At 42.0% G+C, this 17,226-nt stretch overlaps 1 protein-coding gene across 11 annotated transcripts in view; it reads right to left on the reverse strand.

The window, feature by feature from the left end:
* Positions 1 to 12,166: 12,166 nt before the first annotated feature.
* Ncoa2 (nuclear receptor coactivator 2) overlaps positions 12,167 to 17,226 on the reverse strand; it is a 259,865-nt gene continuing 254,805 nt past the window's right edge. For all 11 annotated transcript variants that reach the window (XM_074068683.1, XM_074068687.1, XM_074068685.1 and 8 more), the window contains one exon: positions 12,167 to 16,015. In XM_074068683.1, the coding sequence (XP_073924784.1) occupies positions 16,004 to 16,015 (12 nt within the window). In that variant the 3' untranslated portion in view covers positions 12,167 to 16,003. The remainder of the gene's footprint in view (positions 16,016 to 17,226) is intronic.

Here is a 17,226-nt window from a genome sequence, read left to right on the forward strand (position 1 = left end):
AAGTTAGACGGTAGATAGAATTCATTTTTAGTGCTTTTCCAATCTTTTTTTTTTTTTTTTGGTGTTGGGGCTTGAATTCAGGGCCTGTTCATGCTAAGCATGTCCCCTACCACTGAGCTACACTCCCAGCCTGCTTGTCCAATCTCTTTTTCCTTTTTTTGGGGGGGGGGAGCAGGTCTTGCCATGTGCCCCATGCTGGGTTTGAATACTCCTGTTTCAGCCTCCTGATGCTAGGGTTCCAGGGATGTCCCTGTAACCTGGCTGCTTGTCCAATCTTCAGAGTTTAGCAAATCTCATTCTGCAGAGGAACTTTAAGGTGCTTGAGATCCTAATTAAGCACCTGTGCAAGGGAAGCCCAACGTGGAGTCTCTCAGGTGGGACAGCTCAACACGCCAGGGGCTTCTCCAAGAATGCATGCTTGAAAGGTGGTTATTTGAATTTACAATGACGAGCTTTAAAGAAGGCAAAACATAGATACACAGTCGCAAAATGGATGGCTTTGGGGTGTGAAATGTGGGCTATAATTTATCTTCACGGCACTGCTGAGATCATGAATAAATCTGTACCCCACCCCCCTGATTTACTTGGTGGTAGGATTAGAATAAGAGTACTATAAGCTGGTGTAAGATGTAGGAGTGTCTTATCTGTAAGTCTTATTTATTTATTCATTCATTCATCTATTTGTTTGGTATGTTTGAGACAGGGTCTCAATGGTAGCCGCCTCCCAAGTGCTGGGATTATAGAAGCCTGCCACTATGCCCAGCTTGCTATTAGTCTTTCTGCTGTCAGCCTTCATTCCATTTTCCTTTTGACCTGAAGGGGGTTGTGCAAGCATGAGTAAAGGCTAGGATGGTCAGTCTGAACCATGATGTGTTTAGCCCCAGTAACCCTAAAAGGGTGGTGATGGTGACCCATAGGATACTGCCTCACAGAGACCATGGAGATATGTTTGATTTACGCATTTGTTCTTGTGAGAACGTCCTTCATGAATCACAAGGAAGGGGACCTTTCTAGAAAAAAGTAATTTGGAAGTTAGGTTTTCATAGTAATCCTCATTATTCAGTTTAGGCTCATGCGATATCTCAGGGAAGAACCTTTTTATCACAGATTCTGTGAAGAACAGTGGCTTGTAGTAAGGCACTTGGAGATGTTCACCTCTTGGGCTTTTATTGACTCCAAAAGTGAAGGATGAACTTAGTGGCGGGGTGATTGCAGAAAGTATAGCTTCGAACTCTGAACAAATGCAATGCAGGTGCTTAACCACTTGAACCACTCCTCCAGCCCATTTTGCTCTGGTTATTTTGGAGATAGGATCTCTCGAACTATTATGCCTTGAACTGCAATCCTCCTAATCTCAGCCTCCCAAGTAGCTAGGATTCTAGACAAGCACCATCAGCATCTGGCTAGAACATAGAATTTTTAGAAAAATTATTCTAATCAGAAAAACAGAGACTTCAGTGAGTGGATATAATTCTCTTAAGAAAATTAGAAACGTGGCAGCACCTGCCTAGCAAGTAGGAGGCCCTGAGTTTAAACCTCAGTACTGCCAAAAAGAGAAAAGACAATTTAAAATTTCAGTGAAATTGGAGCTCAGCGACTAGTGTCTGTATCACTGTTCTGCTGGAGCCTGAAACTGCAAGTAGAACAAAGGTCACCTCATGAAGTGCCCAGGGTCATTGTGCAGGTAGGGATCATGGCTGTGTTTCCATGGAAACTCAAAGGTGAGGAAAGAGTTCTCCTGAAATAAAGCAACCTCTGAAGCTGAGCATAAGAACACCCCAAGTACAATCCTGAAATGGGCCTCATACTTGCTAGGCAGGTGCTCTACCTTCTGAGCCACTCCACCTTTTTGGTGTTGGGTATTTTTGAGATAGGGTCTACTGAACTATTTGCCCAGGGATGGCAAGAGCCACTGGTGCCCTGCCGCCCTGCTGAAGCAGCTTCTTATTAGGGGAAGTAGGTATGCAATGTGTTTGTTTTTTATTTATGAAGTGCTGGGTCTCAAAACTAGCAAGGGTGAGGCCTTGAGTTCAAACCTAATACTGCAAAAGAAAGAGAGGGAGTGAGGAAGGGAGAGACAGAGAGAGGGAGAGACAGACAGAAAGAGAGAGAGAGAGAGAGAGAGAGAGAGAGAGAGAGAGAGAGAGAGAGATCCATTGTCAAGGACTGAGAAGTCTGAGATTTCACCCTACTTGCAGGTTACTGAGGTAGCTGCCACAGTTTCATGCTTGCTGGCAGACAGATGATTCTAGCATCTTGGGTAAGAGGTGAAAGCCAGCAGATCACATCACTCTCAGCATATACTAGAGCAGTAGCTGGCTGTCAGCATTTTTGCACCTGTTCCCCAACTGCCAATTCCTCAGGGCAGTGCAGAGAGGGCCAAGGGACTACAGCCCTGCAGGGAACAGTGAGCATGCCTGCCCTTTGCTCTGTCTTCCAAGACAGGAAGCTACCTGTCCTAGGCTCTGGAGGGAGGCAGTGCCTCTGTCTTCCAAGGTTGTTTCTCCACTTCCCCAGTGCTGGGATTATGGATGAGCACCACCCTGCCAGGCCCTGACCCACACTTTTCAAGAGTTTGCTGCTTCAAGTGTACATTTGAAGTTCTTCTCTAGTTTCCAGCAGGGGAATAAAATGATTGGAAAAAAGAGAAAGTCCAAGCACTTAGTAATTAATTATTTCTTATCTTTCCAGCATGGACTTCAGCAATCTTTTTCAGTTCTATTTTTATGAATCCCTATAGTTTAGTTAGAAAACAATCTTTTCTGACATATATCCAGTATGAATTTGAGGCCAGCTACCTGACAGCATTCAAGTTGTAGAGTGCCTATGTAGCAAGCATGAGTTCCTGAGTTCGAGCCCCAGTACTGTCAAAACAAACAAACAAACAAACAAAACAAACCCCAAACCAAAAACTACCAGTGCTGACATAGCAGTACTTAAGCACACTAGCATAACAGGACTCTTTGCAACTTTTAAAACTTTTTCACACTTAAGCCAATTTTTTTTTCAGTACTGGGACTTGAATTCAGAGCCTACACCTCGAGCCACTCCACCAGTCCTTTTTTGTGATGGGTTTTTTCAAGATAAGGTCTTGCAAACTATTTGCCTGAGCTGGCTTCAAACCTCCATCCTCCTGATCTCTGCGTCCTGAGTAGCTAGTGCGCACTCTCACTGTACCTGAGCTAAATCAGTTCCAATGCAGGCAAAAGGCTGCTGTGGACCAGGCACTGTGGCTCTGTTAGAACCTGGGGCTGAGAGGCACAAGGAGACCAGGGGGCATGGAGCCATTCCAGCCATCCACATGCACTCCAGGTAAGTGGACTGTCCAGGCCTTGCTGGTTCAGAAGCTGGGCCTTCAGGTTATTCTTACCGCACTGTGTTCTATTTTGTCCTAGTTGTTGTTCCACTATTTTGTAATTAGGGGAAAGTGAGAAATTCAACTAGTCAACTAGCCTGCTTACTCCCCCAGATTGTCAGAATCAAACATGTTTATTTATTCTTCTGCAAATACTACTAATTTCCACCTACGATTATTTTAAAGATAAGAGACAGTAAGTCAGGGAGGAAACAGGTGGGGCCTGGAGCTAAGGAATGCTCCCTAACTTGGGCACAGGACTGGTGGGTGAGTCATCAGCTGGCAATGGACAGGGCCAGGCCTGGTGGGCCTTCTCCAGGGAGGGCCTGCACACCTCAAGCACTGCCCCACCAGCATCAGGTGGAAATCGTTCCCATAATAGAGATCTTCAATAATGAGTTGTTTTTTGTGGATCACCGCCCCTAAGTTCAGTTACAGCTTTGCAGTTTTTAACTTGATTCCTTTTTCTAGTCAAATCTCTCAGATAGCTTTCATCCACACACAGCATACAAAGGAATTTGGCACAGTCTTTGGTGACCTGCCTCACCTTAGGGTCTGTGCTAATGCCATGAGGCAGCTCTCAGCTCTTGGGGCCCACCAGGCTCCTGTCCCAGTTGAAAACGGTTCCCCTGTCAATGGCCCAGTTATCTGAAACACTTTGGTCAGTGACAAGTTTTCTGAAAACCATGTCTGCATATGTTACCCAGATACTGGAGAAGCACCAAGTGGAGGCCCTGGCGCCGTGTTCTCAGGCGGCGCATGCACACTTTCAGTGATTTTTTTTTTTTTTAAGGGCTAGGGGTGTCCTTCATTGGCAGAGGGGTCACCTAGCACTCTCCACGTCCTTGGTTCATTCCCTCGTGCTGCAAAAGTGAAAAAAAATGTATGACTAAAAAATTTCCAATCTCTTCTATAAGATACACAAGGAGTGTTTTCACAATTTCTATGCGCCATCAGTTTTCTTCTAATCTTCTTTCCTATTAGTTACTTGTCTTTCTTTAGTGCCTGCATCTTCTTAAGCTACTTTAAACATTTTTTTTATTGAGAAAATGTACAGAGTGTATGCAACTCCGAATATGGTTAGCTCCTCTCCCTCATAGTCTGCTTCTGGTCCTCTAATGCTAGGTAAACCCTTGTACTTGACACACTCTCCTGGCTTTCTTTTTTTTTTTTTGGTGGTCCTGGGGTTTGAACTTAGGGATCTGTGCTTGCAAAGCAGACACTCTACCGCTTGAGCCACACTTCTAGTCCATTTTGCTGTGGTTATTTTGGAGGTAAGGTCTTGCAAACTAATTGTCTGGGGTGGCCTCAAAACTCAGTCCTCCTGATCTCAGCCTCCCAAGTAGCTAGGCATGAGCCAAACCCTGCCATCCCTGTGATGTCTCTCCAGTGCCCTCTGCTGACAAAGCCTCACTACCAGCTGGCAAATACTGAAAGGATGCATTTCCACAAAGCAGTCAAATAGGCCGAGTTTGGAGTAAAGAGGCAATAAATTGATAATTAGCATTAAGTCCAATAAGTAAGTACATCCAGTCTTGTATTCTTGCAAATCTAGCCTTAGCTTCTATGTTTTAAAGAGGGGAGTAATGTAAATTTGGGATTCATTTTATTATATTTCATTAGTGTTTTTTGCTTACTCTCTGATCGTTTGCTCCAGCCTACTAGAAATTGGTTGAGAGCTTGTGTGTGTGTTAGTTCGGTTAGCCTACAGTGATTTGGGTTTAGCTTATGGGTCCCTGGTGGAGGCAAGATATGACATAGAAGAAGTAGCTCTTGCTGTTTATTGAAGGACCTTATTTGGGTCACTTGCTGATTTTGCCCTTCCTCCACTCCTGATACTAGAGCCCTATAGGCCACTCTTCAGGATCCTGTGTGACCACAATGACTTGCTCTCTCTTGAGGGCAAAGAAGCATTTTTTGCTTCCTCTTTCTCACCTTTTTCCTCCCTTCATGCTTTCACTTCATGAGTACTAATAGTACTAGCCCTGACAAAAATAATTTTCAGTCTTTCATGTTTTCTTTCTTCATATCATACTGACATCCAAATTTTGTCTTCACCAGTGGGCCTGTAAACATAGGCTTATCTATCCCACAGGCAGGCAAAGCAAATTCTGCTTCTTGAAATGATCCCACCAGGGACCCTCTTGTCATCTCACCCAAGCTGCCCCACCGCCTGGCTTTATCCTCTCTATTCTGTGCCATGTTGTTGAGTCTCCTAGATTTTATTTTATTTATTTATTTTTTTGATTTTTTTTTTTCATTTTTTTTTCTTTTATTATTCTTATGTGCATACAAGGCTTGGGTCATTTCTCCCCCTGCCCCCACCCCCTCCCTTACCACCCACTCCGCCCCTTCCCTTCCCCCCCCCTCAATACCCAGCAGAAACTATTTTGCCCTTATTTCTAATTTTGTTGAAGAGAGAGTATAAGCCATAATAGGAAGGAACAAGGGGTTTTGCTGGTTGAGATAAGGATAGCTATACAGGGCATTGACTCACATTGATTTCCTGTGTGTGGGTGTTACCTTCTAGGTTAATTCTTTTTGATCTACCCTTTTCTCTAGTTCCTGTTCCCCTTTTCCTATTGGCCTCAGTTGCTTTTAAGGTATCTGCTTTAGTTTCTCTGCGTTAAGGGCAACAAATGCTAGCTAGTTTTTTAGGTGTCTCACCTATCCTCACCCCTCCCTGTGTGCTCTCGCTTTTATCATGTGCTCAAAGTCCAATCCCATTGTTGTGTTTGCCCTTGATCTAATGTCCACATATGAGGGAGAACATACGATTTTTGGTCTTTTGGGCCAGGCTAACCTCACTCAGAATGATGTTCTCCAATTCCATCCATTTACCAGCGAATGATAACATTTCATTCTTCATGGCTGCATAAAATTCCATTGTGTATAGATACCACATTTTCTTAAACCATTCGACAGTGGTTGGGGAATCTTGGCTGTTTCCATAACTTGGCTATCGTGAATAGTGCCACAGTAAACATGGGTGTGCAGGTATCTCTGGAGTAACCAGTGTCACAGTCTTTTGGGTATATCCCCAAGAGTGAGTCTCCTAGATTTTAGCTTGGCCAATCGCTCCCTGATTTTGCTGTTTTTTGCTTAGATTGTGTCTGACCTGTATTGCAACACCACCACCTTGGGCTGTGAGCCTTGTTAGCCCTGTCCCTCCCCGAGGCTGCTCCCCTTTCTGCCTTCTCCAGAGCCACCTTTTTTCCTTTGGATGGCATCTTGGAAACTTGCCTTTAAAAGAACTTTCTAGGGCTCTGCTTGCCATACAGCGCTTCAACAGTGATGCTGGGAGTCTGTCTTACTCAGCTATTTTTCACTCTGTCATTCTGTGAGACAGAGCCCTGGGGCTCAGAGGCTCCTGGAGGGCAGGCCTAAGGAGTGGTTCCAGGCAACTTTGCCTAATAGGAACTCCATAGCTTTAGGGAAATCCTCTGTAGTCTTTCTACAAAGGCGCTTGGTGGCTGAATTCTGGCAAAGAAGCCCCCACCCAGTCTGGAGGTCAGGGCTGTGACACTTGGATGTGGGAGTAGTCTCAACAAGACAAGTAGCTTTGCATGCTAACCTCCTCAAAAGGGTCATTCATCCAAAAACGATGGAGAAAGTTGTCACCAGCATGGAGTGAAGAGCCCATGCCTGAGGGCTCTGTTGGAGGAAGCTTTGAGGTGGGCCTTTTGTCTTACTAGGCATGTCACATCTGATAGCTCCAGCAGTTCCTCTCCAGGTCCTAGGGGGGTCCCTTCTGGCTAAGTGCCACCTTGTGGCACTTGCTTCCTTACCTGAGACCTACCGGGGCAACTCCATGGTTTGATCCTGTCCCTTTGGAAATGGATTAAAACACTGTCCTTTCTATGACACCTTCCAGTGCAAAGCAGCCACTGATTTCCTGTGATATTTTAAATTTACTTCTCTTGGGGGACCTGGATCTTTATCCCTGCATGAATTAGTTCATATGTATACACTTGCAGTGCTGGGGATTGAACCCTGGGCCTTGTACATGCTAAGTGCCTGCTGGACCACTCGGCTACCCTCCCACCTTGTGCACTAATGGAACGACTGCTTGTCCTTGTGTTCTCCAGGTAGATTCTGAGCACCTTCACTTTTGTTATCTACTCCCTTGTTTAAAAATGGGGTATTTTGTGACTCAGCAAAGGGAGGGATTACACCAGCTCTCTTCACTGTCTCCCTATCCATTTTTCTCCGTATCCTCTGTAGCTCCATCTTCCTATGGTTAATGGTTGTAGCCAAGTTTCCCAGATACACAAAATACCACATTCATTGTCATGTCCACAGGATGGCATTTTCCTCTGGGGTGCCTCCTCTGCCTTACCTGACAGGGGCAGAGGTAGAAGAGTCCAAGTCTCTGGCATGTTACTAACTGGAGGCTGCTTTGCCTGGCCATCTGTCCTAAAAACCAGAAGCTGCAGCAGGACCGCATGGGTGTTCACCAGGCTCTGATTTCCAGAGGCCAGACCACAGGGGTGTTTTGTGATGGCATGGCTGCAAGTGGGTAAACCTGATTGAATGCTTTGGCTCTGCTGCCCACTAGTTGTGAGTGTTGGGGGCTTCTGGAAAGTCAAGGGGTCAGTGACAGAGGGTCAACAGAGATGGTGCTGGTCACTTAGTACCACAGAGGTGGACCTCTGGCCAAGGTATTAAAAGGGAGTGAGCTGCCAGGCACTGGATACAAGAGAGCTGAAGGGGGTAGATGAACTCAGAGGTCAAGGGCTGGACTGCCAGGTCATCTCCCCAGTGACTGGAGTTTAGTTTTATTCTAAAAGCGCAAATAGATCAGTCTGAACTAGTCTCTATGTCTTCAACCGTATTGTTTGCTCCTGCTGAGCTGCCCCTAGGGTCTGTGCAGGACCGAGTGGTTCGCAGTGTAATCATCAGTAATGCATCCCGCCTGCCCCATTGGCTCATGGCTCACCCATATGCCCCATTAGATTGTAGCGCTGGGCATCTGGAAAGCAGGTATTCCCCATCTCTTGGCTTCTGACCCTGCATTGTTAGTTCCTGTTATACCATGTATACTTCATAAGTACTCTTTGTAAGTATACACAAACTGAAATAAGTCATTTGGAGGGCAGTTTAGAAAACAGCAGACTCAGAAGAAGCACTTGCTTAATAGGTAGCATTGAATTGTTCTCTGTGTTAAGAGTTTTTAAATTCCTGTTGGGATTTAAAAATCATCTTAGAATTTAGAAATCCTCTTGTGTAGACCAGAGAACTGTTCAAAGAGCATTTCTCTGAGAAACCACTAGCAAGAGAGGGTTAGCCTGAGGGTGTAGAGAGAGGCCACGTGGCCAGTTCAGATCAGGATGGAAAATAATGGCCAATGTTGGAGAAAAGTAATAGATCAGATGCTGATGAGGGAGATTCACGGTGAAGTATGTGCTCTCGGGGAGGAGGCACACATTACAGCCACACTCTCTTCTGGTCACCATCACTGACCATTAGCTTAGCATTTGGGGCCTCCCAGTGGGGAAGTGTTCTGTCATTCAGCACAAGATTTACTGTCATTCTAGACTATTTCCAAAGGTTAGAAAGTTGGATGTGCAGAGCAGCAACAGCTAGCTCTGACGTGCTAAGTGAAGATCCACACCTTTGGACCCACCACAGCCTCTGTGTGCCTTATGGCCATTCCATTCATGTCCCTAGCCAGTTCTGGAGGAGCTGGTGAGGAAGGCTGGTTTGTGTCAATTGGCCAAGTCTTTTTGTCCTCTTGGTTGTGAGGTGCCCCTCCTATGTTGGATGTTTGCTGGTGGCTGTTAACATATCAAAGTCCTCACCCTGGATACCCACTTGCCGTTAAGTGTGTCTCCGTGCCTTTCCCAGGACCCCTGGTCTTCAGTCTTCCTGTCTGTTTCCTACCAAGTCTGCAACCAGTTGGTCAGACTGTTGGCCATTGCCAGGTATTTGCATCTATGCTCACCTGGGCCACTTTTCCTTAAGCTTAAAGCAATGATCACATACATTTTTGCAGTTCCACCCACTGGGAAGATTTCTCTCCTTAGAGCCAGCTCTCAGTGTAACTGACGTCCATTTTTAGCTGTACTCATGAATGGAGCAGATCTACCTGTACACCAAGTGGGCTTTTAGGTTTAGTTAGTCTCATGGATCCCCTGTGGAAGGCCATTGCTTTTACATCCTCTGCTATCTGGACGTCATAGTTTTGCTCCAGAAGCCCAGGAGCCTGTGATGTGATTCTTCCACCCTGAACTCAATGTGCTGTCCTCCTCTGTGTGAAAGCTTTGAACAGTGGTCTGGGACTCACCATCGTGTTATGGTTGCTCGTAATATTCAGAACAGCAACATGGCATTCAAGCTTGTAGCCTGGGAACAATAGGCTATCCCATCTAGGTTTGTATACTGTGATGATCATGCAATGACAAAAATCACCAAGTGACACATTTCTCAGCACTTACTCCTGTTGTTAGGCAATGCTTGACTGTATATGAGCCTCCTAGTTGTCCTGTCTAGTCAGCTCTTCTTTATTTGAATGCAAGCATCTTTGGTCCACCTTTCTAATTCCACTGGAAACGAATACTTGCCAAGTTATTGGCTGCATCACCAAGTACTTCATACCTTACCAATCTGCTACAATGACACCACATACAGCCCAGCAGCCGTGGTCAGGAACTTAAGTTGGTTAAGTCTGTGGTAGCCTGCATCACCCTCCAGGGCCTATAATGGCTGCCACCATCATGTGTCCTGCAGTTCTTTCATGGTGGTGATTGTCTCCACAACCCTTCCTCATCCCCAGATACTATTGTTTTTGACTGTCTTGGTTGGAGGGCCAATTTGAAGTTTCCACTTGACTTTCTCCATAGGCCCATGTATCTATTCTGGCTGTAGACTCATGAGCTGGGGAAAAGCCCACCAAGTTGGTGTATGGAACCAATGGGCCCACTGTGACTGGGACTTGAGCCAGGGTAGTGACTATCTGGCCTCCACTTTAGCAGGGATGATGTTTTTGTTTCAGGTCTCAATGCCAGCTCAGACCCTGTGTCCACAATACCTCAAGAGCCTCGCAGCGTACAGCTACCCAAGTAAGTGGCTGTAGCTCCCTTTAGTCCTGTGGTATATATTTACCCTAGGCTGAACGCTTTCACTTTCCTGTGTCTTAGCCACCTCCTCAGTCAGTAGGGTTAGGGCCTGAAAATGGGCTCAGGTCTGGGAATTGAACAAGGATCAGGACTTTTTATTTTTCAGGAGTTCTTATTTATTACTGTATATTGTACTTTCTAAGTGTGTTTTACTTTTTGGATGCTGATTGAGATTGCAATGAATTTGAGGGAGGAATGGTAGCACTGTAATGCTTTCTGGGTTCACGGTCAAGTCTTCATTTTTTTAGGTCTTTTACCCAAAATTTGTAGTTGTCTTCACAAAGGTCTTTCCTACTTCATGCTAGGTATAATTCTATTTGATAAACATTGTATTATTTGGTTATTAGGGGTGAGGGATGGAGAGAGGTTGGTCAATGAGGGTACTAAGTGACAGTAATAAGAAATTTTGCTGTGCTACTTCATGGTCCAGGTAATTACACAGTATAGGTAATAGACTATATACTAACAAAAGCTAGAAGAAATGATCTTGAATTTTTTCACCATAAACTTTTGACATTTGTTTACCCTAATTTAAACATTAGGCAATGTATATACATGCATTGAGTATCATAGAGCATAAATACATGTAATTTTATATATCAGCTAAATAAAGTTTAAGAATTGGTTATTACTGTGGACAGGCAGTATTAATTTTTGCATATTAGAGCCACTTTACTGAGCTTTTCTATTCATTCCAAGGACTGGCCAACTGACTCATTTAGGTTTGCCCTATAAATGATCCCATTGATGGAGAGGACCTTCTCTTTCATTCCTAGCATTAATACATAATTTCTTAGCATTTAGCTTGGGTTTTCCATATTTTGACTTTAGTTAACACTTTTAATGATTTGAATTGCATGTGATAACCCCGATTAGGTTTAGGGTATTAACTCTTCTTATAGGTGATATTTTTCCAAGAGGTTTTCTTATGAAGGTTGAAATTTCTCCTGCGAAAATTATCAAATAGTATTTATTATTAATTCATGTGTTTTTTTCCTCCCTTTAATTTGTCAATGTAGCTAACAGCATTGATAAGTTTTTTAGATCACTCATCTTGTTTTTAGTATTTTAGAAAAGCACAATTCCAGACATCTTTCCAGCTGCTCTCAACCATTGCCATTGGTGTCTGCAGAACTTGATCCAGCAACCTGGTTATCTTCAAGCTACCATCTGTAACAGTTCAATAAGCCCTTTTATTTCAGAAGAAAAAAAGATTAAAAACCCAGTTCTCAATTGTATTTGCTAATATTCCATATAGTTTATGACCTTGGTTTTAGGTATTATACTTGCATTATTCATCAGTTATTACCAAACCAACCTACAAAACCATTCTGAGTACTCTTGCATGTGATACACACCCCAGTAAGTAGCCACAGTCCACATTACTCTCATACACGTTTTTGGAGGTATGGGAACAGAAGGTGGAACAGAATGGTGCCAACAGTAACATCGTTTAGGCCTTAGTGGAATACACTTGGACTATGTTTGCCATTAAGTTGTTACATAAACTAAATAGGACACACGTTCTTCTTGGCTTCATGCTGAAAATCTATAAAATGGGCTACTGGAAGAATGAAATGCTAATGTGCTGTGAACAGTGTCAACTACTCCTCAGTGTTAAGAGCTTCTAAAATGAAAAGTAAGGTATTTTTAATTTAAATGCAATTATGAAAGAAGATACAATATAACCACATTAAAATCTCTAAAGCCATGTAAAACCCGAAGGCATTAAAATTTATTAAATGATGCAATAACAACAGAATTCTTTATTTACAATAGCATTATTTAACATCAAATAAGCAAATAGCATCAGCAAAGCAATATTAACTTGCATAAATGTATTTAAAATTTCTCTGAATATATCTACCTTTGCATAAACTGCTTACACTAGAAATACAAACATCAATGCAGGTGAACAAAGTGATGTTCAGAGTCAACTGCGTTTTGAAAATAAATCACAACCTGAAACACTGTAAGCTTTCTCCTGAAGAACCATAGTTAATATATTGCTTAATTTTACCCTTGTATAGTCTTTTCACATACACACATCTCAGATGCAACTTCATGAGGAACTGTACAAATAAAACCCACAAATGACAAAGGAAAAAAAGTGACAGTTAAATGTTTGAAGAAATGTATCATCATCACTACTCAATAACATAAAGGTTAAGTGATGATATACTTATTCAAAAATTGTACACAATTCACTATACAAATATAATACATTGGACAGCTATGTAGGAATATACAAGACTTAAAAACAGATCTAAGGCATTATGCTAGATTTTAGCATTTTGAGGTTCTTGCACATAGCTTTTACCTGTAGTAAGAAACTTAAAAGATTTTGTTTTAGTCTATAAAGAAACACCAGGGAGAAAATTCTAATTAAAATCGAAGCCACTACAGTAATTTTCTTTTGTGCAGAGAATGCTTTGCTCTTAGGCGGCATACTACCATACAAACACTAGAAAATTTTAAAGTCACACCAACAATTAATGGCTTAAGTTGCATTTCAAAATTGATTGTGTATCTTTGGGTTCTGCAGTGGATCTGTGCCACCCAGTTCATGTGTTAAGCCCATATGAACTCCATTTTTAAACACAGATTAAAAATTGCATTATATAAACTGCAAAAAATTGCTTTCAGTTATTACAGGCCATAAGAGATACACGTGGAGGGATGGGAGGGGTGTTTTCATCTTTGAGTTAAACGAATTCATTATAGTAAAACAGCTCACTTCACTTTTTAAACTTACTGCATTACATGAACACTTAATGGATTTTACAAGCAGGTAAATGTAAGTATACTTTTCACATTTAGTAATAAGTCAAACACTGGTTATTGGTTCTATTAAACAAAAACCAAGTACTCAGTCTAACACATCTATTGAGTACAGCATGGGAAATACTGATAATGAAGGGGGCTGATTTGGCTTTTGCTTCTGTAGTGATCAATATGATCAGAGAACTCCTTCATTTATTTTCTTTTCTTAATTAGATGTAAACTGAAATCTATTACCTGTTCTGAACCATAAGAGAATTTATACTCTTTTCCTTTCAAAACAGTAATGACCATGAGTTATCTAAACTGCCAGTAATCACAGGTATGCAGATTTGTCCAACTTGGGACTGCCATTAAAACACAGGGGGCAGATGTGGATAAACAATTGAAAGCTACATGATATTTTTGGGTGGTGGTATAGTGAAAAGGACTTAAAACTCAAAACAAATCTGGTTTAAACTACATTTTCTCTTTTGTGCAGTGTGAAATTAAAAGTTATTGCAACTCATCTATTTCTAAAAGTTAACTTAAAACTGTCACTTGAAATTGTGTACCACTGAGCCTCATCACTTAGATGAGATTCTGGAGTTCTGGGCCCACATCTGCTTGTCTTTGCCATCTCAGCTGGGTAACCCAATGGTTTGGTGGAGAAAAGTACAGGCTTTTGAAGGGACATGTGAACTGGTGGCCACCTAGAAGTGCTGTTCCTTGGCCACCTCCCTGTAGCAAGATCCCTCTCAAAAAAAAGTATCAAAATGCAAATTTCCAGAAAGTTTCTTTAGTATGGAGCAACACTTTCAGACTGTCTACTTACCATTTATCTTTGGGCTATTTATCTCTGCCTATATTTCTATAATCTGTAGATATATAGAGAGATATAAATATAAATAGGGGTAGTTTGTACATTTTTCACCCTGCCACAAATAAAACAAATTTCAATGAAAAAAGCTTCTCTGTTCCTAAAAAGCCTGGCTAATGAGATAATATAAAATGCTTTGCTTTTTAGACATCAAAAAGATATCCTGAAATTTAGGTTTAAGAAAGTATGTGTATTAGGGTTTGAGGAGAAATAGCTCAAAAAGGTCGTCAGTTTCTTGGTATTGCAGTTATCTGAAACTGACACCAATTAATAAAAGATTACTCCCCTACCAGAGTGGGCAAGAAAAACAACCATAAAAGTGGCCTGCTTAGTAACATGTAGTCTTTCTAAGGTTCATTAAGAAAGAATATAAACATATAAAAATCAAGAATTTGTTCCTACAGCGGCTGCATATCATATAGGTTAAATGATTTATGAGCAGAATCACAAGGTTTAGAAAATAAAAAGTCTTAAGTCTACAAATTAGGTCTCATCAAGGCATTGGTATCCTTTACAAAACACCTTTAGGAGACATTGCTATGAAGATATCTAATTTAATACTGACGTACCTCATTTTTGAGTCAATTCCACAATATGTATACCTCACAAAAATTATACAATTAAAACACGTTCAGAACTTAAATTATTGCTTGTTTACATATAAATTGGATTTTATGTACCTTACAAAAATTCGGCTTAGTCAGCACTGCTAAAAAACAAAATAAAAAACACATGGCAGAGGTTAAATCTGTTGTGATATCTGCTGTCAATTTCAATACACTAGTATTTTCTCCCATTTTGGAGGCCAGAGTTGCTGGGGAACAGAATAAACATGTTTCCAGAGCAGGTGTCCTTATCCTGATTGGTATTAAGTCTTAACTTTGCTCCTCTCCTTGCCAGTAAATGCATTTTTCTGAAATTCAATCGTTAACAACTGGAAGTGGCTGGCAAAACATTTGCAGAAGTAAAGGGCTTACCTGGTTTCTGTAGTTTATATTAGTTTGAAAAACTGAATGAAAGAAGCAGAACAGGGGAAGGCAGAGTGGAAGGAAGAGTCAGGATCAGAAGGGAAGGGGGAGATGCTAATACAAAGCTGTCTGATCAATCTAAAGGGAACTTATTTAGAAATGAAAAATATTTCTTCTTGAGTCGCAATTTATGTGAACTAGTTTGGTTTTAACCAAGAGAAAAAGTGGAACAGATACTTGTTAATATTAACAGCCCTCTTACAGGCTCCTCTTCATCTGTGCAGCAAGTCATCTGCCAGTAACTCTTCTGACATGGTCTTTAGAGCTTTCTGCAAAGATACAACTATGGGGCGTGTTTGTACCTACAGAGCTGTTCACAGTCTGCTCTGCTTCCATCTCATATGCAGGCTTTAGCTTAAAACATCTTTCATTTTATTTTTAAAAATTCTTTTCCTTCCCCCATATGAAATCTTAATCTTTTGTACTAGACTAATTTAATTAGCCAGGGAAAACAAAGCAAGAAACCAGTGTCTGGAACTGAACAGGGACAGAACAAGAGCATGGTTGTCCTTAAATACATACATTTAAATACATTCAATCTGACATGGGTATGAAGTTTGTCTGTCAACATTTACTTTGCAGGAGAGATCTAAGTTGCACTAAGGTGAATGCGGTGAACAGACAGCAACGGTCTGCACGCAGCTTCTGACTGTCAGGAGAAGAGAGGCTCCCACTCCCCTGGTGGCGGCCAAGTATGTTCCACGCTGGGGCTAGGGCCCAGTTGTCTGCTGATGGCGTTCTGGGAGAACTGGCCTTACGTCAGATGGGTCAAAACAAAGAGACACAGCTCTCCAGACTGGTAAGTGTTTTGAGCAATTGAGCCTGGTCAACTGAAGAAAAAAGCAACCAGCTACCTTCTGGGTCAGCAGTATTTCTGCAGGAAAACAGACAGACACAGGAAGTTGTGAAATGTGAGTTTTTGATAAAACCATCTCAAACCCATCACAAAAACCTCAAAATACTTGAGACTGTTCTAGTTCTAAATGATGCAAGTCACCAAGGCTGCACTTGGATGAACACATGGTGGGGCAGTGGGTGGTGCTGCTCCTGAATAAACCCCGATTAGAGTTTGCAAACGATTTATCAGTCTGTCCTAAAGGACCCCTGCTCTCTTACCAAGGACATCACCCAATTTCATTTCTCCCACACAGATTATGAAGATCTAGTTGCTGAACTGCCCTTGCGTTCTGGCAGCGTCCAAACCGGAAGTAACTACCACTTCCCAGTTTTTTGTCAAATTTATACAGTACAAATTCATTTCCTATAAAATGTCCCTCTTAAGCTGGGTATTGTGGTACATGTTTTTAATCCCAGCATACGGGAGGATTTTGAGTTTGTATAGCCTGTGCTATACAGCAAGGCCATGTCTAAAAAAAAAAGTCTCTCTTGATTCTCCTTATGAGACACTTCTAAGGACCTATGTAGGGTGTATTCTCCCTGGCATCTCCAAAATAAATTATGTCCAGGCTTTGGACGAAAGGGCATTCTTGCAGTTTTGGGCTGCTATGTGCTGATAGTCTGGATGACTGGATACCAAGGCTGTAGTGAGTGACAACTCTGTGGAGGTATTTCCTTGGTTGGTGTGAGCTTATCAGCTAATGATTTTCTCTAGCTATTGCCCTTTCATTCATTTGGCAAATATTAATTGAGCATCTCTACTGTGTGCCAAGTGTGCTAGGGTTAACCAAAGTCATTCCCCATCTTTTGGTTTGCTCTCATAGAAACCTCTGAGCAGGCAAGGCAGACATTAAGTAACTGCAGCCTGGGTTCCTTGAGCAGAACTAGTGTGTGCCATAGGATCATGTAAAAAGTACTTCTGGGATTCAGATGTTTTTAATTCTAGCATGTCATAGGCCACTAGAAATTATCTAGTTTAAGAAGACTGGAGAGGAAGCCAGACACAAATAATCTATGTCACTTTAGCACTCCTCAAAAGAGTTCTGAAGAATGTATTGCCAGATGATGAGTTATACGTAGTGATCAAATCTGGAATGACATCAGCCTATGGCCAGGTGTATAGCTCTCTATGGTAAAAACATGCTGAGAATACCACCTGTGATTGTACTTCTCACACAAGAACACTTA

The sequence above is a fragment of the Castor canadensis genome, chromosome 3, assembly GCF_047511655.1.
Source record: "Castor canadensis chromosome 3, mCasCan1.hap1v2, whole genome shotgun sequence".
Taxonomy (NCBI): domain Eukaryota; kingdom Metazoa; phylum Chordata; class Mammalia; order Rodentia; family Castoridae; genus Castor; species Castor canadensis.